The sequence below is a fragment of the Mustela nigripes genome, chromosome 14, assembly GCF_022355385.1.
Source record: "Mustela nigripes isolate SB6536 chromosome 14, MUSNIG.SB6536, whole genome shotgun sequence".
Taxonomy (NCBI): domain Eukaryota; kingdom Metazoa; phylum Chordata; class Mammalia; order Carnivora; family Mustelidae; genus Mustela; species Mustela nigripes.
Genome location: NC_081570.1, coordinates 55,821,329 through 55,846,414, shown reverse-complemented (window position 1 = coordinate 55,846,414; position 25,086 = coordinate 55,821,329). Strand labels below are relative to the sequence as shown.

Below are 25,086 nucleotides of genomic sequence, written 5' to 3'. Positions count from 1 at the left end.
CAAAACCTTCTTAGTGTGGGTTAGTGGTGACAGAAGTAGGAATGAGGGAGCCAGGATGTGATACCAGGCAGGTGGGCTCCAGAGCTGGGAGGCTCACCATTGTGCTACTCTGCTTCTTTACGTGAATGAAAAGAAAAAGCTCTAAAACTCTGTATGGTGTGATCCTATTTTACAGAAATATATATTAATATTAGTATGTATTTTAAAATTCTATAATGTAATTCATTTGTAAATTTTTATCTAATTATATGCTCCTAGAAAAGATAATATTTTGATATTTTTCCAACAGTGGTTACTTCCCTCTAGTGGGATTTTGGGTAAATGTTGTTTTGAACTTGAAAATTTCTGTATTTTGCAGATTTTCTTTTATAGTCCTATAACCGTTTTATAATCACAAAAGTGTGTGTTTTTTAATGTTGTATAGTTCAAATGTGATGATCGCTTTTGAAATGCACAGATCAAATGCATGGATTGGATTCCTCTGCGGTGTAGCAGCTTCTGTTCCCACCCCTGACAGTGACCACACTAAGTGAGGGCCCAAGGTCAACGTAGTTCTTTCTCTCCATTAAATACTGTGTTAGATCTAAGAAGAATCTTAGAAACCAACTGTCTTGGCCAGTCTTAGAGACTAACCATCTTGTTTCTCAGATGAGGGTCCTGAGACGATGAGATCTCACCAGTTGACCCAAGATGAACTGACAGTCTGTTGTTCGACCAGGCTTCAGTCGCAGGTCTTCTGACTTCAGACACTGTGCTCTGTGAAGTCCCAGAGTCCTCAGGCAGGTGGGAAAGGAAGCACAGTTGATTTTTGTGACATTTGTTTGGAGTAAGGAAGTAACTAAACCAAAGTGGTTACAAAGGTATTCTTTCAATGAAAATGACAGTGATTGAAAACCTAATGGGGAAACTCTTGCAGATACTTTATGATGCCTGTGGAGGTCACTGAAGGGTCCTCACCTGGATTTGGGGGATCCCCAGCTATTACTGATCCGATTAGAGAAGGCAGTGTGAACATTGGAGGCAAATGTTAGCCCCAAAATGAGCACTTCGGTGGATGATATTTCTAAAACAGAAAATCCTTTTCTTTTCAGCCCCCGGTCCCACGACGGCAGTGTCCTACATGTCGGTGAAGTGTGTGGATGTCCGTAAAAACCATCACAAGACAAAATGGCTAATGCCCTGGGGACCCAACCAATGTGACAAGATCCGAGACATCGAGGAAGCAATCCCGAGAGAAATTGAAGCCAATGACATTGTGTTTTCTGTCCACATCCCCCTTCCCTCCATGGAGATGAGTCCTTGGTTCCAGTTCATGCTGTTTATCCTGCAACTGGACATCGCTTTCAAGCTGAACAATCAAATCAGTAAGTGTTCTCCCTTCTCATTCCTTTCCTTCCTTGGATACTCGCTCTCTTCTGGTTCTTTGAGAGTCAGTTCCAGTAACAGTACAGAAAATTACTGACTACTTACTACTCGCTAGGCCCTTTTCTGAATATCCTACTTATACTAACCCATTTCCTATTCCTAGCAATTTAGTGAGGTGAGTCTTACTATCTCATCCTAGGGATAGAAGCCCTGGGCCTCTGAAAGGTTGTTCAAGGTCAGAGGTGAGAGAGCGGAAGGGCTGGGATTCAAACCCAGGCAGTCTGGCTTGAGAGCCTTGCCCTAACCACCAAGCTTCATCACCTTTGTAGTGTTAGGACGGAGCTCACCCCAGTGGAGTGATTTGAGGATTTCTGAAAGGTCCCATGTTTCAAAATGTCTCTTCCCTCTAGGCTTTAAGAATAGCCATCGTCTTAGTAAAGATCTCTGTCAAAATGGGAATGCCAGCCCATGAGCACTCATTTTTGCATAAAAGCAGGGTTGTTTTTTGTTTGTTTGTTTTATTTTGTTTTTGTTTTTTGCGGTTCAAGATTCTGAGGGTATGGGACATAGAAACATTTCACGAGGAGGTGATTATATATGGCATCTGAGAACTGTATAGAGAACCTTAGGTTGAGAAGAAAAACATTTTTTAGTGACACAGGATCAGGGGTGAGATGGAAAGAGAAAAAAGTATGTTGGAGACCTCTCTGCCTGGGGCCTGTCCTTGGATTAAAGCACTTTTTCTAATTCTAATTTTCCTGTATCAGCAATAATCTCCATATATAATCGTTAAAATTATTTTGTGTAGGAGTTACCAGTATACGTGCTTGATAGACATCTTATCGGGAACCAACAGATAATCTGAGATAATTTCCAGAATGGAGAACTCTCTCCATTCATTCAGTCTCTTACCCATTATTTTAAACTGTTTTGTCATGTCTACTACTGCCTGGCACTGTGCTCTTCTTTTTTTTTTTTTTTTTTTTTTTTTTTTTTTTTTTTTTTTTTTTTTTTGGCACTGTGCTCTTGGCTAGACATGTGGATACAGGTGAAGACAGTATCCTTTAAGGGGCTTATCGTCAAGTGCAATGATGGGCAAATAAATGATATGCCAGTATGATGGGCTAGGGGTTGCAATCAAAGTTTGTGCAGGGGGCTGTGGAAATACAAAGAAAAAGCTTTAAACTTTAGAACTTTAGAACACACCAAGGGAAGACCGCCTTGGTGCGTGAGTGAATTTATGAGTGTGTGTGTGTGTGTGTGTGTGCGCGCGCGTGCGTGTGTGTGTGTGTATAGAGCTGAGCAAGTAGATATTTAAAGTGAATGTTAAAGAGTGAAAACCTGACGAGAAGTTGGGGGTGAGGGCGGGGATAAATAGAAGAGCATTCTAGACAGAGGGAATGGCTGAGAGGAAGGTCCAGATTTGCCCAACAACCGGAAGCATTCAGTGGTATTTCACATGTCCACATTCTCTTGCCCATTGTCGTCTCTGTTGGTTGTGTAACACATTTATTCATTCACTAATTCAAACTTTATTATGTCCCAACCCTACTTGAAATGCTAAATACTGGGGATACAAGACTGAACAAAACATGTCCTTTTAAGGAGTTGGGTAAGACAGTGGTTGGGAAACAGAAAAGAAAGAAAGGTATGTGCTATGATGGGGGGAATAGGCAATGTTTTGAAAATGTGATTTATAAGAAATATATATTTGGTCATCCAGATCACCAGAATATACTTCTCATATATATTTGGTCCCGGCTCTTGGTTCCCAAAACCCTTGGAATTTCCTGAGTGATAAGAACAATGGGAGCATGTTTTGTTATAATATTTGGTCTCGTCCTCAGTTCCTGAAAAAACATCGGAAGCCATAAAGGTGAGATGGGTGCCTTGTTCAGAAGCCCCTTTCCACCACCACCGGGCTTATGTTAATGAGGTAACTTTTGGAAAGCACCTAAGGGTGTGGGAGCTGGTCGCCAGGGGAGCCAACCACAAATAAGGGTGGCACTTTCAGTTCCACTCCTGATTGTCAGGGAGGGGAGAGGGGCTGGAGGTCAATTCAGTCACCAGGAGCCAGTGATTTAATCAGTTGTGTGTATGTAATGAAACCTCCATAAAAAGCCCAAAGGAATGGAGTTCAGGGAGCTACCAGGCTGGCAAACCAGAATGTTTCTTCGTGTCGCCCTGCCGGGCCCCAAACTCTGAGGAAAGAAAATGTCATTAGGGACCTTGTCCCATGTATCTCTTACCTGGCTGTTGGTTCATATCCTTTGTCATCAATTGGTAATTCTTTGAACTGCTCTAGCAGTTTAAACCCGAATGGGGGCCTGTAGAAACCTCTCAGTTTATAGCCAGTTGGTCAGAAATACAGGTAACACCCTGGGCTTGAGATTGGCGTCTGATGTGGAGGGTGCTCTGTGGGACGGCCCTTAACCTGGGGGATTAGATCCATCTCCAGGTAGATAGTGTCAGAATGGAGTTGTGTTGTAGGACACTGTGCTGGTGTCTGAGAATTGTTGGATATGGGGGGACTCCTACCTCCAACACACACACAACACATCTTATTTGGTGGTCAGAACCTATTACATATTTTAACAAATAAATTACTTCACAGCAAATATATTTCTTAAAGATTTTATTTATTTATTTGAGAGAGAGCACACCTGTGTACACATGAGGGCAGAGAGGGGCAGAGGGAGAAGTAGAAGCTGGCTCCCCACTGAGCAGGGAGCCCAACATGGAGCTCAATCCCAGGACCCTAGGATCATGACCTGAGCTGAAGGCAGATGCCCAACTGACTGAGCCACTCAGATGCCTCTACCTCCCAGCAAATATATTTTTTAAAGATTTTATTTATTTATTTGACACAGAGAGAGAGAAAACACAAGTAGGCAGAGAAGCAGGCAGAGAGAGAGGGGGAAGCAGGCTCTCCGTTGAGCAGAGAGCCCGATGTGAGACTCGATCCCAGGACCCTGAGATCATGACCTGAGCCGAAGGCAGAGGCTTAACCCACTGAGCCACCCAGGCGCCCAAATTGTTAAATTTCTTACCATGTGAAAGCCCATACCTAATAGGGGCACACTGAAAAATTAAGATAGACAACTAACAGTTCCTTCAATGAATGTGTAAAGTAACTGATACCATAGAACCATCAAGAAAACCAAGTCATAAAATACTGTTTAGGGGCAGTAGCCATGGGTGGGAGCTGTCAACTTTAATATGAGAAGGTTATGTGTTAGGTTTGTGGGAATATTTTTTTTCCTTAAATTTGTTCTTTATACCTTTGCTAAAGGACACTGAGGAAGGCCTCCATGAAACTAGTGATGGTATGTCTTTGCTGAAAGAGAGAGAGAGATTTTTAATTTTATAATATTTATAAGACACTATAGATCTGTTTTCCTCTGATCCTTATGTTAAGAATGTGTGAGACTTTTGTCCACTTCTGCCTGCCTCTCTGCCTACTTGTGACGTCTGTCTGTCAAATAAATAAATAAAATATTTAAAAAAAATAAATAAAAGCTTATCATTACTTAATCGGTTCCAAGATTTCATCAGATTAATAGTTTTAGGGGGGGAAATGGTGACATTAGAGGGAACTTTATAAATTAGAGGGAAATTTATAAAGCTGGTTAGAGAGTGTATATATTGTATTTAATTATTGACAAGATATTCCATGTGAGTTAGTTTGGATGCTTTTCTGGCAGCAATAAGTAGGACAGGAGAAGAGGGCTCAGGGATGTAGTGAACAAAATACTCGGATGTGTGGATGACTTCCTGTTTATCAAAGATTCGGATGTAATAGTGTTACCTTAATTGTAAAAAAAGTCAGGACCAATTCTATTTTTTCTTTGAACTTTCTCAGGCAGTCTATGAAATGAGTTCCAGTTTTCAAATAATGAGAAGGGATTTTAACAATGTGGATTATGAAATTAATATTAGATTTCCAAGACAAATATAAATATAAATATGGCCAGAGTGTTCACCTACTTTTGAAGGGTCTTTGAGCAGATAAGGTAACCTAAGAACTATATATTTTAAGTGACTTTTAGTCATTTGGTGTTAAATGTATATATTCTTTTTAAACTTTTCCATGTAAGGTGATACAGGTTTTAGCTAGCATTTTAGATCTTGACAAACCTCAGAAAGTAGAAATCATTGACTCTTTAAAAGCTTATCATTACTAGGGGCGCCTGGGTGGCTCAGTGGATTAAAGCCTCTGCCTTCGGCTCGGGTGCCCTGCATCGGGCTCTCTGCTCAGCGGGGAGCCTGCTTCCTCCTCTCTCTCTGCCTGCCTCTCTGCCTACTTGTGACGTCTGTCTGTCAAATAAATAAATAAAATATTTAAAAATAAATAAATAATATATTTAAAAATAAATAAATAAAAGCTTATCATTACTTAATCGGTTCCAAGATTTCATCAGATTAATAGTTTTAGGGGGGGGAAATGGTGACATTAGAGGGAACTTTATAAATTAGAGGGAAATTTATAAAACTGGTTAGAGAGTGTATATATTGTATTTAATTATTGACAAGATATTCCATGTGAGTTACGTAAAAAATCAAACAAACAAACAAAAAAGCATAGTCCTCATTTGAAAAAGCAATTTTAAATAGAACCTCTACTTTTCACCTTTTAAACTTATTGAAAAACCTACAATTGTCTTTCACTGATAAGTATAGAAAGTAGCCATTTGAACTTTGAAGTGGTGACAGTTTTAAAACCATAGCCTGCAGGAGCTGGGGAGGGAAGCCCACTGAAGGGAATCTAGACTTCGAGATGCTTGGAAAATTGACCTTTTGGTGAATAGCAATGACAAATTCCTCGGAGACCAGCCTGTCAAAATCTGTGATTGGGTCAACACTAACTTTTAGTTAAAGTTAAATTAAATTATTTGTCAGGAATTAAACTATTTGTCAGGGCACAAACATGGTGCTTCTGTAAAGTTGTAAGGGACGTGGGACTTCAGTTTTCACTACAAAAAGGAAATGGAGGGGAGCATGAGTACCCTGAAAAAGGTCGAGGAAAACTCAACCAAAACATCTGGCATCTAGATGTGTAGGGTTAATCACTGGGAAAAATGAATGCTTATCTATGTGATGGACTTCGATTTTTCTGTGACACCAAATTCTGTTATTTGAAAATACCCTGTAAAGTGGGTGTACCTCAATCTTTTTAAAGTGCATTATCGGTCACTCAATTTATGTACGTATCTGTGAAAGACAGGCCTGGATTGGCTCAGACGGTGCCTTCTTATGAAAAGGAATGTCAATCTACTGATTACAACTGCAAGTCACATACTTAGCATACCCTCAGACTCTCCATGGGGCTTCTTTTGAGGAACCTGGGTGCAGAGATCAAAGAAAGTTGGTTTTTTTTTTTTTTGACATGTCTCTACCCAGCTTTCAAATCTATAGGCTGTTGAAACAGAAGCACTGCGATTCGTTGGCAGAAAGCCTCAAGATGGATTGATCTGTGTTGAGTAGTAAATCTAGAATTTTAAGGAGCTTAAAAATTCCTTAGGCTGAAAAAATACTGGAAAATGCTGTGGGGTAGGAAAAGCTGGCCCATCTATTCTGTTCTTAGGTAATAAAGTCATTATGTTTTGCCTTGAGCCCTGTGCTGTATGCTAGGATCGAGTGTTAAGTCATACTTGCTTGTTTCATTACTACAAATGACTACATGAAATGATGGAATTATTTCTGAAACTGACAACTGATTTTTCTTCTCTCAAACTGAGAACATTTCTGTAAAATGTATTTCTAGTAAAAAAGAAAAAAAAATTAGAATGATATTACCCTGTTCTCAAGTTCCATAGCTGAGCGTCCTGCCTAACTTTTTACCAAGTAATTGTGCTCTTCCATTTTTATATCACATGAAGACAATTAGAATAAAAGAATAGTCTGTTAACTGTAAAAACAAAAACAAAAACAGTCATGTTATCTAAAATGATTAGGGGTGAATTTACCAAAGGAAGAAAGTCTGTGAACCTATTCTTGGCCATTAGCAGGAGTCTTGGTTCTTAATTCTATGTTTTCAGATGCCTCTTGGGAAGAGTCCACAAAGAGAGCTTAATGCAGGAGAGGATTCTATATGCCATGAAACTACCGATGGCTAATGATGGAACTAGGCCGTTGGTAAAATGGTACTCATGTGGTAAAATGGTACCCATGCCTTATCAGATAGTCCTTTTTAACAAAATACGTTGTAGCAACTACTAAGAAGAAATCTAATTCTTCTCTCCTGTTCCTTTCAAAAAAGAGACCTACTCTGAATCATGACCATGTTACAGTCCCTGTTTGTAGGAAACATTTCTGATTGGATAGTTTTTTTTTTTTTTCTTTAAGATTCACTTATTTATTTGAGAGAGAGAGTGTGAGCGCCAGGGGTGGGGCTGGGGGAGAGGCAGAGGGAGGAGGAGACAGAGTCCTAAGTAGACTCCATGCCCAGTGTGGAGCCTCAAATGGGGCTTTGCTGGTCTTGATCTCAAGACGCTGAGATTGCCACCCAAGCCTCTGTCAGAGGCTTAACCGACTGTACTATCTGCCCCTGATGGGACAGGGGTTTTGTTTTGTTTTGTTTTGTTTTAAAGATTTTATTTATTTGACAGAGAGAGACACAGAGAAAACAGGAACACAAGGAGGGTGAGTGGGAGAGGGAGAAGCAGGCTCCCTGCTCGGCAGGGAGCTTAATGACTGAGCTACCCAGGCACCCTGGACAGTTTAAATTACAAGCTGGTGTCACCAATATTTTTGAAATTATCTTTTAAATTTCTTTATCTACCTTAATCGGAGTCAATATGAGCAGAAATGACCTCTCATTTTCTCCCTGCCCTCTCCACTCACCTCCCCCAAGATGATAAACTGAAAAAGCTCAAAATACAACAAAAAGATCCAGGAAATTTAAATGTGGTGGGGTTTGCAGAGGTAGGTAAAAGATAGGGAGGTTGTTAATATTTGAGGTAGGCTTGTATGGCCAGTCTGCTTTCTTCTTACGGAGTCATGTGCCCCCTTCAAACCCAGTTGAGAACCTAGAATTTTCTAATATGAATCAGTCTTACCTACTGACCTGGGTTAGAAAAAAACTAAAATCACAGGAAAAGACTGTATTTTGTCGATTAACCAGGATAGTGGAGATTAGGGACACCATGTATGTTTGCTTTTGTTTATGGATTACCTTTCCCTTCGAGGGGCTCTTTAGGAACAACCCTGGAATTAACCATTGAGAGCAAGTTTATACTGGCAGGAAAATGGCAGCCTTTGGCTTTGTTTCATTTGGGCGTGATTATTGGTGAACTCATTACTTCGACAGCATCACTATAAAACTCTCTGAATCTTCTTTATCTGGCTCAAAGATTTTGTCATACGTTATGTATATCCAAGTGAAGAAATACAGCCTAGGAACAGAGTTGGGCTCCTCTAAAACCTTGCCATGATTTTTTAAACAGATGTTTATAGTTTAGTATATCCTGTTCTTCCTCCTCCCTTCCAGTCATCCATTGGCTTTCAGGTCGGTTTAATATTGGGAAGGAGATCGTATTGGGTCAGTCTCTAGTCATAACAAACCACTCACTTATGGTTTGAATAATTTGCAGTTGCTGTTATTAAATATCACCTGTGTGATTGCAGACTTTGAGCCCTGGCAGGAAGTTTGGAGTGCTGCTAGTCTAGTAATCTTCAACCAGGAAGCTTACGGGTGGATTTCAAGGGCCAGGCAATCCCCCTGGGATTCTATATAAAATTTCAGTCATATTTATTGTATGTATTTTTAGAGTAAAAGGGTTTGTGGCTTTTGTCAGGTTTTCAAATCGACTACTTGATCCCAAAATGTTAAAGGGGTTAATCCTTTCATTTCCTGGATGGAGAAACCTTACACCCTGAGATACTGACCCACCGTAGCAGAGCTGGCCGAAGACAAAGCAGGATCTCCTCGTTGTACATTAACCGTGTAGGTAGGTAGGTGGTACGTGGCCACAAGGACGCTACCTGCGTGCCGGTCAGTGAGCCTTCTCCCAACCAGCACCCAAGTCTTCTTGGACAGAAGTGGCACTGGTCTTTCTAAAATAGTGTATTTTCTATTTTTCTCTTTTGAATCTCCCAAACTGTAGTTCAGGGAATGTAGTGCAGTCTAGAATCTGTTTATAGTGCCACAGCTGCAGATCACCCACATGTCTGATTTCCTGCTCTGAGTTTGGAATATAAACGAGGGGATTCTCTTTGCATCCATAACAAGTATATCCTGGTTACTAAAATAAATCCTGGTGACATCAATGAGGAGTGTGAACAGTCAAGCAGCTAGCAGCGGCAGATTCCTTGATGGCACCCTCACTATATACGAGGTGGTTTCAGGGTTGGTTTTTTTTACCTCCTCCTCTTCTAACTTGGGGTATTCCTGTCAGTATTTAAATGCCATTCAGTCATCACATAGCTAAAATGTGGGGTTATTTTACTGAGAATCCTATCTTTATTTTGGTTAACGTAAGAAAATATGAAGAAAAATCCGTTTTCTGGATTATGCTTTCCAAAGCAAAAATAAGTTGGATGGGTGAAGGAAAACCCTCTGTTAAAGCTGAATTCAACTTGCAAAAGTGCCAGGGACTCTACATTCGAAAAAAAATTTTCCCTAATGTCTACCTATTGTAGGCACACAGATGCTAAAAATGGTTCCAGTTCTTCCTTTGCTTTGGTATATTAGTGCTAATTTGGTTGGAGAGGTAGTAGTATTAAAGCGGGAGGAGGTTCTGACTTTTAAATTTTTCTGGTCTAGGTTATTTCCTAAAATAATTGTCCAGTGAATGTCTCTTTCCTGTCTTACCTGTTGTTCATGTTATGGCCATAAGGAAAGCCCAGGCCTAACCTAACAAGCAAGATTGTATCTTCTAAAGAAGGGGAGGTTTGGGGGAAGATTGAAAATATTTAAATTCAGCTTCTTAAAAAAAAAAAAAGTTCCTGTCATATAGTTGGAGTTGTCTTTTTAAGCATGGAGCAGCCTGTCACGGGTAGTTATCAAACAAAAGCTCATTGGGGTGGAGAGATTCACGGTGATAATTTTATGTTGGGTGACCTTTTCTTTACAAAGTACTCTTGTACCAGAGGTGCTGACGGTTGTCTTTGTTGCCAGCCATTTGCTTTGGCTCCATACCATATTCTCACAGAACCAGACTATGTGCCCTCCCTCAGACTGTGGGCTTCCACCATGCCTGCTGAGTGGGCCGCTGGTCACAAGCTCAGCACCCCAGCCACATCTGATTGGATTAGGATGGGCCCTTCACCCAAGGAGAGCGATCAGATTTTCTCTTGTGCAAAATCGGGATTCAAATCGTCTCCGATTAAGACAACTTTACTTATATTTCATCTGATCATCTTACCAGGTTTTCCTGGCGGAGAGAGGAAATTGAAGACCAGAGAGGTTAAATAACTCGTCTAGAGTCTCACAGCTGAGAAATAGAAGGGTTATGAGCAAAAATGATCTCAGGAGTCCTGTACCTTGACGCTATCCTGAGTTTATCTGAGAGAGATGCAATGTAGCGTCTCTGTCTTGTGAGTAGAAAATTAGACCAGATGATCCCTGAGGTCTTGTCTCTCCAACTCTTTTGCTGAGAGTCCATGACTCACTTCAGATTCTTTGGCTTTATAAAAACCATTTGAATATCCATCCCTTCAGCTTTGTAAATAGGTGACGTCACGGACCCTCAAGTGGGAACCATTTTAGAAGATGCCCCGTTGTGCGTGGATGAGCTTAGTGTTGACAGGAGTGAGTTTTCTAGTAATTTTCTTTTGTTATGTGTTTACCTTGTGTTCATTTCTAGTCCTTGGGTAGGCAGACAGGGTTGGTGTACTGGAAGTATATTTTTAGGCTGACATTAAAAAATGTATCATAGACACCAACACAAGAAGTAGTTTTTAGGTGAGTCAGTGTATAAATAACCTCAAAGAGTTTTCATAAAGGGAAGGTGGATCTTTTAATTCAACAGGCCAGCTTCTGAGGCCCTCTTCCCAACTTCCTTTATTCATTCAGTGGTCATTTATTGGGCTTCTACTATATGCTGGCATTTTTGTACTTTAAGTCCTTATCTTTTATACTACAGTTTCAAAAAAACCTCCTGGCCCTTCTTTGTTTACTTCTCTCGATCCTGCAAGACTGCATTTTGAGAGCAGGGACTGTATCTTGTTCATCTTTTTGTCTCCATACTTAACATAGCCCCAGGCTGTATAAATACTCAAGATGTACTCATAATAATTAATTAGGAGCACACAGTCTAGTCCAGAGAGAAAAAACAAAAAAATTACACTAATGTGTTCAGAGAGAAAGAAAAAATTACACCAGTGTGTTCAGTGTTAAGTGCCCAGAGCATTCCATGAACAAAGAAGGGGAAATGATGAACTCACTGAAAGGTAATTTTTTAATTGAGTCTTGAAGGGTGGAATCTTCCAGGAGATGTTAGAATTTGTGACTTTCTAATATATGAGGGCAAAGAAATGTCTAAGAGTAGCTGTATTTTGTTCAAGGAAATGAGAGTGTTTTGGGCTAAATTCTTGATCTGACACTTAAAAATTTCATGACACTTTTGGTTAAATTAATGAAATTCCTTGTACTTCATTTTCTTCATGTATAAAATAGAGGTAATTTGTAGTGCCGTCCTTATATGATTGTTTTAAGGATGAAACTAGAATAATACGTATGTGGCTTTTTCATAGTTAAGTGCTTGGTATGTGGTACATGCTCAGTAAAGGTGAGTTATCGTTATTCTTGGACTTGAGCAGAGAGGAGTGAGTTCTGGAGAGAACATAGAAGACGAGCAAGAAGGACAGCAGGGCTGAGTGTGCAAAACAAGGACCTGCATGGTTGCTGGCCATAGGCCTTTGATTACTGAAGGACAGTAGTTTTTAACTTTGGATCAAGGACCTTGAGCTTGGGAGAGAAATGTGCAAAGGTCCCATTCAGACATATTTTATTTGTATTTCTTCAACTGAATCCCCGAAGTTATCTGTGGGATTCAGAGGTTTATGAGTCTCAAGGTAAGAATTTCAACTTCATGATCTAGGGAGACCCCATGTGAGCTTCAAGTCACATACTGATCAGCACTTAAGCAATTGGAGAACACCCTAAAATAGAAGACATGGAAAATTTTCAGCATCCTGAGGAGAATACACCCACAAGGCATGGTTTAATGACATTTGACTATAAACATGTTGACATGTAAATTAAAATGTTTTGGAATAAGGTAATAATTTAAGATGAGAATAGAAGAATCTATTGTATCTGGAACACAACCTCTGCAGACTCTGTAGACTGAAATTTACAGAAGTGAAGTGACTTCTCCAGGGTCATCTGGTTTGCCTATGAGAAAGTCAGGACTAAGATCCCTAGTTTCCCACCTTGAAATGCTGTGAAAGAACGGGTGGTGTGTGAAGGATAGTGAGGCCATTCGTTAGGCTGCAGAAGGATTCTGTATTGGAGAGAAAAGAGAAGCTGAAAGACGAAAGGGGCAGTTGGTGAGTTGCAGTGATGGCCAGGCAAGGGAATTTGGAGTTTGATCCTTAAGAAAAGAAATTGAAAATCACATCTCTAGTGCTGAAATAAAATGTGGAATTGAGGATTCGAGACTCATAGCTTGTTCTTTGTATTATAACAGCAGCTGGAAACTGCATTTCTTTTTTTCCCATTTGGACTTCTCGCATGGTGGTATTCCCGACGGGAGGGCATCTGTGAACTTTTTAATGGGAGAAGTCGTAAAGCTGGGTTAGGGCTGTTCGCGCGAGGCTGCCTTCGGAGGCAGGTAAAAATCTGACTCCCCTTTTGCTTTTCAGCTACAGACACAGCCATCGCTGCCACCACCAGCTGAGTGACTCGGAATCTAGGGGTTGCCAGTAATTGTGGGTTTAAGTCACAGAGGAAAAAGATAAGAGAAGAGCAAGGCTGGTTTTTCCACAATTAAATGTTGCCTCTCGGGCTTCTCTGACGGCAGGAATCCAAGAGGTCAGGAACCACCAGCCGTATTATTTTTCTCCCTGGCTGCCTGCCTTCATTTGTAACCCCTCCTCATTCATGGGAATGAAGAAAAGGTGGGTTGAAAATAAAAAGCTTGTTCTAGCCTACTTTTTCCTTTACGAAACTTGTCAGAAACAAAGCTTTGCCGTGAAAGAGACGGAATCCCTTCTGGTAGCTGGCTTTTCCTGCTGGCAGCACAAAGATATTTTGGGGGGTGAAGGTGGGTGGGAGAGAAACACCATTGTTGAAATGTACTATTGTATTTTTCCAGTTAGGACAGGGTTTTTCTCAAGTACTGCCCAGTACCCTGGTATTTTTGTATTTGGTATGGTTTAACTTGTGTATTAGTCAGATTCAAGTTTTTATCCCTTGTCACTTAAGGCCATTACAAGTGCCCTGAGGGCAGGGATTGTTTTATTGTTCTTTGTTTTTGCCACGAAGCCTCAAGTGCATAAGCCAGTTCTGCAGCTGGTCCTTTGTTAAGATTTCTGCATTTGTGGAATGTTAGAACTAGAAGGACTTTAGTGGATCCAACTTCGGTAATTAATGAAAGGATACATAAAATGACTTACTCAAATTGTACAGCTAATAAGTGGCTTTACCTAGAACAAGAAACTGGTCTCCTAACTCCACCTAACGTGTGACATAATGGCAAACAGCTTGAGCTGTGGAATCAGGCACCCCTGGGTTCCCGTTTTGCCTCTTTCCTGAACTAGCAGTGTGGGCGAGCGTGGGCCTCAGTTTCCTCATGTTGAGACTGCGGCCGATCATCCATGTCAGGCTGGCACAGATGTATGTGAAAAGGTAGGCACTCACAAATAGGAGCTTTTAAAGATCATTCTTTTATTTCTTTTAAAAGCACAATACTTTCTTTATAAGAAAACTAGACATTTCTAGGATCTCTTCAAGAAATTTCAGAAAAGATAGCATGATCGATTTGGGTGGCGTAATTAGGCCCTTCGGTGCAGCCTAGAATGGACAAAAATGAAAATTGGCCCCACCCACAGGAAATACGGGCCACCCCTCAGCACAGTTAGTAAAGAAGTGCCCACTTCTTTACTTTTTTTTAGCAAAGAACCTAGAGATCGGGGTAGTGAGGGGACAAGTCAGCAGATTCCACTTACCTCCCAGGTGATGGGAACATAAATAAGTGTATGCGATGTGATGAGAGATGGGGAAGCCAGGGTCTGAGGGCCCAGCTGCTGGGACTTCCTGCTCAGGGGCAAGCCTGTGGAGGCAGAGGGGCTGCCAACAACACCTGAAAGGAAAGAGAAGTTTTTTCAAAGGAGAGACTGAGGGAAATGTCAGGAGGAGAACAGCAGGAAAAGCAGCCTGTTAGTGCAGGTGCCTTTTATTGAGGGAGGGGCAGTGGGGGTCTTCTGGGGTTCAGCCAAGGGTGGTTTTTGATTTTTGTCTCTCTCTCTCTCTCTCTCTCTCTGACACATTGCCGTCTCGCTGTTCTTTGTGTTGCTACAAGGCTGTCCGTCACTTGGATAGCTGGGTGGCAGCCCAATGTGGTCCCATGGCTGTCTGGAGCTGGAGTCCAGGGAAGGCCCTTGCCAGTTGATCAAGGGTAGGACCTGAGCTGCAAAGAATGCCCCAGATCCTGAATTCCCCACAGAAGCCTCGAGAAACAAATCCTCTGTGTGAGGAACACTGGCCTGACTCCAGCAATAACACAGCTGTTGAAACAGCTTAGTCACCAGGGCGATGGAGGCAGTGGGGCCCGGGAATGCTGGGGCTCTGATGTTTAGCCCTGAGAGCCAGGGCTCCCCGCCCACAAGCATTCCCTTGTTTCTTTGAAGCCCAACCATAACCCCCTCCCTGGGTAGGACAGCATGAGGAGAGAAGCTAAAACACTTGAGGACTTGGGAGAGGAAAAGAAATGGTCACTCCTTTTAGACACCTGATTTCTCTCTCTTAAGGATCCTGGTTTATTTCCTGGGTTACTTTTTTTTGTTCCCTGCCCGGGGCTAGGCAGTGTGATTTCGATATGGTGGTGGGGGCCGGGAAGATGCACTCATTTATTTTATCTAGAAAATAAGGTGATTTCCTTAGCTTTTGGGTGTCCATGTGATGCACGAAGAAGTTAAGAGGGCAAGTCGGGGTCCTTCTGCCTGATCTTGCTTGGATTCCTTTAGCAGCTGCATCGGTTAGTGCTGTGGTCAGAGGGACTCTGGGCAGATCTGGGCAAAATACTTAGCTGATTTCATCAGGATTTGGGGAGGACTAATAAACTGCCACAGAGTGACCCCATTCCTCTTCCAGCTCTTTGAAGAACTGACCTTCGTGTTTTCTCTTTATCCTGGACTACTTCTGCACTGTTTGTTTTGGAAGTTGTTAAGTTAAATTAGCCATCCCTTTCCTTTCCTGGTTACTGTATGAGAATGCAGCTGTCAGTCCGTGAACTCTGCCATCATCTATTTTTAGATTCAGTGTGAATGAAGCTCTCTTCTCTAATTGCTTTCAGAGAGAAGGAGGAAGGAGAGAGAGAGAGAGGGGAGGCAGGTAGATTTTTGTAACCATCAAATCAGTTATTCTAAATGCTCTGTGCATGGATGGCGTCCTGGGGAGAAAGCAAAGAAGCTCACTGTGTGTTTCTCCCTTGGCTGTCAAGTATGTTTTCTCTCTGTATTTATGTTGATTTTGGTCAAATGGGAAAGAGCCCGTTGCCATATTTGCTTTCTGTGTTTTAACACTTGCCAGCGTGGATGGTTCTGATTTCTCTGCTTTGTTAGGCAAAGATTGGTTCATTGTTGAGTTTCAAATTACTTGGAAAACAGGGAGGGCCCTTCTGATGATAGTTTCTAGGAGAGTAAGTAATCTTAAGCATGCTGAGAACGTGGAAAGTGCAGTGGGCCTCAGTGATCTCTAGATCTCTCTACCCTACTGCCCCTGCCAAATTCCAGTCTGCCTTTCACACAGCTGCCAGGTCTCTCTGCTTAAACGTCTCTCTAAACAAGATGCAACAGCGCTCAGAGCAAGCTTGTTTCCTTTTGTCATCACACCCTTCCTGCTCTCCAGCCCTGCCTGTTTGCACATGATTTCTCCTGTTCTCCGCCATATTGAATTAGTTGATTTCTCCATTTCTCCGCTTTCAGGACACTTTTTTTTTTTTTTTTAAAGATTTTATTTATTTATTTGACAGACAGAGATCATGAGTAGGCAGAGAGCAGGTGGTGGGGGGAGGCAGGCTCCCCACTGAGCAGAGAGCCCGATGTGGGGCTCGATCCCAGGACCCTGGCATCATGACCTGAGCAGAAGGCAGAGGCTTTAACCCACTGAGCCACCCAGGCGCCCCCAGGACACTTTTTATGCTTCTGTGACTTTTTATACATCTAGCTCCCTCTGCCTGCAGTTCTTTCTCTTCCTTACCTAATGAACTCTTACTCATCCTGTGAGTCACAGTTAAAACCTCATCTCTTATGGATGAGGCGATCCTAAAGATCATGTATTCTGTGCTGTGTCCTTTGACCACCCCGCCCCCACTGGCTGTCGCTCTTGACAGCTTTGTGCTGACTGTATACTTCATATGTACTCGAATGTTGTACTAACCACATGCGATTATACTTGTGTTCTTGCCTGCCTTCCCTACTTTTCCATGAATAATTAAGGGCAAACTTTGCCTTGTATGTCTGTGTTATCCCCATGGTTGATGGAGACTAGGAGCGGATTAAAAATATTAGGTGAAAGAAAGAAGGATCTGGACTGGTTGGGCCGTAAGCCTCAGAGGTTTCAGAGGTATATTGATTTCATCTTGGCAACACCAGCTGTTCTGGGTCCTTATCCTCATGGGCTTGCTTTCCAACCTGGCAAAGGAAGCTTGAGTAGATTACCGAAGACATGACATGTTATATTTCAATGAATGCTGTACAATTTTTCTTCTCTGGAATCTCTTGCAAGTAGTCTCATCTATTCTCTTACCCCTACAGACTTGGACAGGCATGATATATACCTCAGACGCCAACTCCTTTATTGCTTTGCTTAATCCTTAAACTGAGAGAATTCTTTGATTTTTAGCCCCTGAGATTACTTCTTGTTTCCTTTGCCCCGGTAAACCCTCTCAAGCAGAATATTAGTGCAACCCCATATTATAATATAGAGAGGGGGAAAGGAGACAGGACCTCCCTCAGGATCAAATCCCTTAAAATCTCCCCTTCCATCCGGTCCTGGGGAATAGGCACATTGTTCCCCGATGGGACCATTGGGCCAAATTTGAGGTATGTCGTCTGAGGGGTATGTGTGTGCACGTGCACACATGTATGTACATGTGTGGGGGTAGGGGAAAGGACAGCAGGCATCGGAGAAGGAATGAATGCCACCCAAGCAGAGCAAACTATAGAGCACGCATGAGGGGTATAGAAGGGATGGAGTAACAGAAGAAAATTGGGGTTGTAGAAGGATTTGGAGAAAGAAGGATGAAGTTAATTTGGCAGATGCTTCATGAATATCCATCGTACAAAGGCACGGGTGATAATAGTTGTGAGTGAGACTGAGATAGTCCCTGGCTTTCGAGAACCTCTCGGTCTAAGTGGGAGGTGGGTAGGGAGAGAAATAGTGAGGTTGTTGTACCATAGTCGGGTAAATGTTACAGAGCTGAATGCGCAGGGTACTGTGGGAGTGAGAGGAGGGGTACTTCATCAAGTTTTAGTGACTAAGGGAAGGCGGGAATGAATCTGTGGAGTTCTAGAAGATGAACGGGAGTCTGGTATTAGTGGGGATGCAGAGTACTGTCTATAGCTCAGAGGAAAAGGAAACTTTTGCTAATTCATCCTCTCAAAGAGGACACCTTTTTAAAATTTGGGGTGTTAGCAGAGACCTTGAGTGCAGCCACCATGGGTAACCTTGAGTAGCAGTCTTAAAATAGCAGTCAGCAGGGACACCTGGGTGGCTCAGTCGGTTAAGCAGCTGCCTTCCGCTCAGGTCATGATCCCAGCATCCTGGGATCGAGTCCCACATCAGGCTCCTTGGCTTGGCAGGGAGCCTGCTTCTCCCTCTGCCTCTGCCTGCCACTCTGCCTGTGCTTGCTCTCACTCCAAATCTTTAAAAAAAAAAAAAAAAAAAAAAAAAAAAAAAGGCAGTCAGCATTTGCTGACTATTTACTATATGGTGGGTCTGTGGTGAGCAGTTCCCACTTTATCTAATTTAATCCTCACAACCATAGGAGATGGACATTACCCTTACCCTCATTTAGGTAGAAAAGGCACAAAGTGGCCAAGGTAAGCTACAGTTCCAGGCTGTGTCTCTCCACAGCCCAAGTTCTCACCCGTATTCCAAGGCTGGAGGCAGAGTGCTGAGCTACACTCAAAGTGACCTACCACCTAGGTGGCAGGAATAGAGGGGAACTCCTAAGATATGAACCTGGGATGCCAACCAGGGACCAGATATTAGCCTGGTTGCTTGTTTGCTTGCTTGCTTTTCACTGGGGGGGGGGGGGGGGAGCATTTAAGGAGTCTCAACTTTTAAATATTTTAAGGAGGACCAGGTAAAGGCATTGAAAGTATTTTAGAAATCATCTCCCTGGCTGCAGTATGAGGAACAGACAGGAGAGGGGCATTTGGTTGAGTTATTTAAAGCCTGAGATGATAGTGGCCTTGAGCAAGAGAGGGGACAACAGTGAGGGGAGAGGGGGGAATAAATCTATAAGACCTGATGAGTAGAGAGTTTGCCAGCTTAGGTGGTTTGGCTCTCTGAACCAGCGAGGTAGAGACGTCCAGTAGGGAGTGAGCGTGCCGAGCTGAAACCCAGGAGGGAAATCGAAACTTCAGAAGGAGACTGGCATCCCGGCCACAGGTGAGACCTCTCAGGGCAAGCATGGCAAGTGAGAAGAGGCGGGAGCTACTCTACAACTTGGTGACCACCAGTGGCTGTCTTTTTTATATCCTATGGTACTTCAGGGCCATTTGTTTATAAAGCAGTTGATGTCCCCAGCTACTTTTCTAATGTACAGCCTTTAAAAGTAATATAATAGGGTACCACAGGGATAAGTGGATATTTTCCAAGAAGGTGTCACTTTGCAAAGGGCCCGGTTTGAGGAACATTTCCCCCATTGCATATCTCAGACTGCTTACTACTTCAACTAGGAGATGATGTGCCACAATACAGCAAGGGACTGTTTTGATGATGCTTAGAAACATGTCTTCATACACGTGGAAAATAATTCTCCCAAATGCAAACGCTTGACGTGATGAAGAAAAACGAGAGAGGTAATGTGAACTAAACTGTTAGGCTGCTTTGCGAAATAATTGTACTCATTCATTTTTATAACTGTGCACACCCAGGCCTGTGGGGCATCTTAAGAAAACAGCCAGGGCCAAATTTGTAATTAGCTGAGTCCATTTTTGCCAGGCCTAACCATGGATGTAGGACAGAGTTGGTTTTGTTATTTCCTTAATTGAAAGCATCAAGAAAATACAAGCCAGGTCAGAGAGTTTTTGATTGGGGTAGGAAGGCTGGCATAAATAACCCCAGATTATATGTCTGCTGGAGGCTGGGAGGAGGCTCGTCTGTGCGGCCTCCTTCTGAGGTTACCCAAACAATATTTGGTGACTAGCAGCTCCCCTATGGAATGTGGGAATGCAAGTGAATGTTTTGAAATTTCTTTAATTTTTTTTTTTCTCCAGGGCAAGGGCCTAGGAATACCAAGGTTTTTCAGGGAACCTGAAAGTTTCTGACCATAATTCTTTATTTCTTCGTAATGCAACTGCCCTCCCCTTTCTCCCCTTGGTTTCCAGTTTATCGGTCAACCCAACCACCCTGAAGCTGGATGGAAGGTTATGTACCAAATGGTCCTGTCAACAGCCTTGGGAAGTAGGTCCTATTATTTCCATCTCGCCAACATGGAAGCTGAGACTTATTCAAGGTCACTCATTCAGAAAGTTATAAGGGTAGCATTGCAAAACAGATCTCTTGGGGCTACAAACTGTCCTATCTTGGCTGGCAGATGCCCGTTTCAGAAAGTGAGTGAGAAGCATCCTGATCACTTCCTCAGTGACGCCTCATCTTTCATTGCTTCACCCCACCAGGGTCCATTCTTAACATGAAGCAGCTGCCCTCGATTTCTTGGGGTGCCGAGAGTCTTCCTGTTTGTCTCCCTGACCATTTCTGGCTTACTCAGAGTCCTCTCTGGCTTTCCACTTATCTTTGGAAAACTGACTGGCAAATGCTTTTCTTTTTTTTTTTTTTTAAAGATTTTATTTATTTATTTGTCATAGAGAGAAAAGTGAGAGCAAGCACAGGCAGACAGAGTGGCAGGCAGAGGCAGAGGGAGAAGCAGGCTCCCCGCCAAGCAAGGAGCCCGATGTGGGACTCGATCCCAGGACGATGGGATCACAACCCGAGCCGAAGGGAGCCGCTTAACCAACTGAGCCACCCAGGCGTCCCTGGCAAATGCTTTTCTTATGCAGGGTAGGGCAGTTTAACTGAAAAGGTTCCATGATTCCAAAAGATAGGATTGGTCGCTGCTTCCCAATACGGAAAGGCATGGATCTTTGCACCTGTAGTGACACTCTGCAGTCGAAGTCTGCACGAAGAGAAGCCTGGAGTGCAGATTTCCTCATGTTGGAGGAAAGCCTTTGTAACAGGAGGAAAATAAGTGCGAAGAACCACAGTGCCTTTCCATACCTCCTTTCCCAGTATTCTGAGTGAATTTTCCACCAAACTGAAATGGGTCTCCAGAGCCATATGAGAAATGTGAAGCTTGGACAGCCTGTACAATAGGAAAGCTGCTGGTTTGGGATAGGTGTAGAAAATTCGTGTGTTCCAAATCCATAAATGCCCTATATTGATAACCTTAAGCACTTTACCTCATGGAACTGGTATAGCCGGTGTCCTTGTTTTATAGGGAGGGTTCTCCAGGTGCCAGAGGTGGCTTTGGCCTTCCTACCATTCTCCCAGGGAGTGCAAATAGGATTCTTCACTGTCATTATTTCTGGGGGCGTATAGGGGGGAGGGCAGTATTGCCCACACAGTATCCCGGGAGTCATAATGTTTTACGACCTGCAACATACTCATTAAACTGAACCTTATTTCCAAGTCCATTGGAGGCAGAAGGGAAAATGATTCAGTGGCTAACTTCACAGCTTTGCTGGGTTCCTCTGCCCAACACTTTCCTGTTTCTGAGTTTTGTGTTCCAGGGTGGATAGGGGTTCCTAGTGGGAAGTTCCATGTTCCTGAAACCTGGTAACTATTTGGAATTAAAGGTAGGCATAAGACTTTTCACTTCCTAGTAAAATGATAAAAACAATAGCCAGCCCTTCATGCTTTCTGCAGCCTTCTAAGCAGTTTTTCCTGAGGTCACTTAAGAGTCACAGAATCCTAGGAGGCAAGTTCTGTTCCAGCAGGGTAAGGAGCCTAAGCATCCATCCTGGTGAGGGGTTGGGGGAGAAGTGGAGTGCGATGATATCACAAAGTCCAGTGAGGGGAGGTGAGAGGGTCACTTGAAACTGTCCTTCTCCCTGAGGTGTCTGTTTTTTAAGTACACCGTGAAAGACGGCAAAAAGACATAGGACTGCAGTTCATGAAGCTCTAGAAGCTCCATTCTGATGTTTCTAGGGTGGGGCTTTCCGAGTCCTGACTTCTCTACCTTAGGAATGACTTCTCTACCTGCCCCAGACTGCACAGGAAGTAATGGTGTGTGAGGATTAGGTGGAACATGGGATACAGTTCATGAACAATAATAGATAGCTTAGGAAGAACTTTACTTGAGGGTGAAATGGAAAGAAAAAAGAATGGTGATGTGGAGGCTCTATGAAAAGGGTCCCCTCCACAGGAGGACTCAGGTCATCTGATACTTTATTAGCTGAACTGCACAGAGACTTTGTTTCATTTTTGTTTTAGCTTAGCTTCTGTTTTTAGTGAATTAATTACTGACATTTAAAAATCGAGAGAGATTTCAAGCAGTCTGCATTTCTGTCTTCTATTGACAAGAGCAGAAGGTCTGGTGAGACCGACCTGTACCACCTCATGATGGCTGTGAGCTAGAGCTACAAGCTGCTGCCTCAACTAAGCTCAACAGAGCTTACTGCTCCATCCAGACCCAGCCTGTCCCTGATCACACATACAGGGGTGGACCCTGACATAAACCCAGCTGGCCCTAGGCTTCCAGCTCTGTCACGCCACATCACGCCATACCACGTCACGCTTCTCCAGTCAGTTTTCTGAAATGGTGCTGTGTAGCTCTTCACCTCAAAGCTCAGATGAGAGAATTCCAGATACACAGCAAGCCACATGCATGGCCTCGGAGGAGCATTGCTTCTCTCTCTCAGGTAGGAAGTTGTGAAAGGTGCTGGGTTGGAATTGAGTGGCCCATTGCACACAATGTGCTTGATTCAACGTGGGGCTCGAGCCTGAGATCAAGAGTCACATGCTCTACCTTCCAAGCCAGCCAGGTGCCCCTGTGAATTTTCTTTTGAAAGTTTGCTGTTTTCTACCAACAAAGGAAGTAGCAGGGAGTGAGGTTCTGGGGTGATGCAGACCCAGATTTAAGTCCCAGGTCTGCCAGTTACTAACCTCTTTCCCACAGGATGGGTGTGAAGCCTGAAGGAGAAGGGGTCTACACAGAGCATACATATTCATCTTTCGGGATTAGTTTCATGGACTGTTTTCATCACAAGGTGGCCAGTCTTCTGTGAGATATGTAAAAAAGATGGTTGTCTTTTAAGGTGATTTCAAGATAGTTGTCTTCCTCCTGTTACCAACAACAATATGACCTCAGGCAAATTACTTAATATCTGAGAACCTCAGCTCGCTCCCTAATCAAAAGGAAATATCCGTGCCCACTTCATAGAGTTTGTTGGGAACATAAAGTGAGGTAATTTAAATAAAAGCACGGAAGTCATACGGGCTAAATACAGAGTAATCATACATGAAAGCAGTGTTTAAGATTTGTTTGCTTTTAGTGGCATATTTTACAACAGTTTTTCCTTTAGGGATTCCCAACAGATGGGAATAACTCTTAAAACTGGGAGCAGGCCAGGAAGTGAGTCTTCCTGACCTTCCCTGTCTGTGAGGCACCTGTTCTGAATGAGGCTCATCCCTAATGTTTGTGGGGCCCAGGGCAAGGGTGCCTGTGAAAGCATAGCTGTTGTATGTCTAAATACTTAAAAGTGATAAATCGGGCCAACAAAAACATTAAGCCAAGTTCTATTATCTGAACATAACAACTTTACCTTCATAATGAACTGGAAAGCCAGGTTTGAATTTAGGATTCTTGGACTCCTTGGAATTCTGAGCCAAGATGGGACTGGCCAAGGAATGTGGGCCCCTTTTCTTTCTACCCCTGGCTCCATCCCCTACAAAAAGGAGCTTTGAGTGCTATGTGTGTGGACACCCAAACCTCCTTGCTCAGTCGCTGACTGTATCCCACTAACAGTGGCCTTTGACCACTTCTGAGCCCACGGGTGTGTAAATGGTTGTGTAGTTTACCTTGGGAAGCCAGATCTGGGGAAGACCCTCGGCCCTTCAAGGCCATGGAAAATAGGCTGAGGGCTGTTTGGGTAGGGTATTCTGGGATCAGTCCTGAGTTCTTGGAGCATATTTTTAGAGTAGGAGTAAGGGATTAGGCTCTGGGTGGACATGTCCCTTTCACTTGAGGGTTTCTTTTCCTGCAAGGAAGGTAACTGTAAGAGGGCCAGAGAGCAGAGCCCTTTAAAATGTGGATCCCAGATGAAGGGCCCTTTCTGTCCATGTCCAAGGCCAGTGCTGCTCTGAATTCTGGGGCTCCAAGGACTGATAACTTCTTTTACAGCTTTTCAGATTTGTACTCTTGAGGCCTGTGGTTCTGGAAGAGTTCTTTCAACATAGCCGAAAGTCCCAATTTCTCATGCCATGGTTAGAAATGAAAACGATATAGCTTGGTGCCTGATATTAGAACTCTGGCTGGTTCATTCTGTTGACCGCTGAGGCCATCAAGTGGGGAGCAGCTGTAGGCAGCCTAGGCCCCACCTAAGTGGACGTACAAACTCAAAGCAAGGCTTCTGTCAAGCTGAGTGTCCCGCCATTTCTTATGTGTAGACTCGTATTTTCCCTGTTTTCCATGCTGAGTCTCTGCACTGTCTGGTGTACTCAAGTCCAGAGTCTCCCCTCAAACTGTGTGGAAGTGGGAAAAGGTAGACAATACCAGGATCCAATGACTTTGTGTACACACTTCGACCCAGTTACCCTGTCACCATCACCACGCCTCACTGGTGTTTTCTGTCTTCTGCAACATGGGTGGTTTCAGATTTTGAGTGCCTTGGATGTCTATTGGACAGAATGGTTCACCTTTCCAGAATATCCCTTCTGTAGTAGTTTAGGCTGTGCCCCTTTCTGTGGCTGTCTGGAAGACCTACCTCATCCATTTTTCATTTTTAAAAAGATGGTTGCATTCTCTGGTCTCCTCATGCTGTTACCATTTTTTTCCCCCTTGTGATTTAATATCCTTTGTTTTCCTTTACTGTTTTTTCTGTGGTATGTCAGGAGGGAGAGGAGGAAAATAGGAATGGCCAATGCAGTGTGTGTGAGGATTTAAATACTACCAATAAAGTAGCGGGGCACTGATGTTCATTGACAGTTTCATGTCAATCCAGGTGGCCTCAAGTGCCTCCTTTCTTGTATTCTTTCTTTCTCTTTCAGGATTTCAGACAACTTGGGGTTCACATTGTCAAACTGGCTTCAAGTCACACTGGGCCAGTGGTTAGAAAGTCCTATTTTTCCAGACAGCAGTTACTAACTTTTTCCCGTGTAATGTGTTA

The 25,086-nt window shown here is 43.1% G+C and overlaps 1 protein-coding gene across 1 annotated transcript in view; it reads left to right on the top strand.

The window, feature by feature from the left end:
- The window catches only part of WLS (Wnt ligand secretion mediator), a 102,682-nt gene that overhangs the window by 42,273 nt on the left and 35,323 nt on the right, over window positions 1-25,086 (top strand). The window contains exon 2 of the mRNA XM_059375083.1: window positions 1,092-1,364. Within this exon, the coding sequence (XP_059231066.1) occupies window positions 1,092-1,364 (273 nt within the window). The remainder of the gene's footprint in view (window positions 1-1,091; window positions 1,365-25,086) is intronic.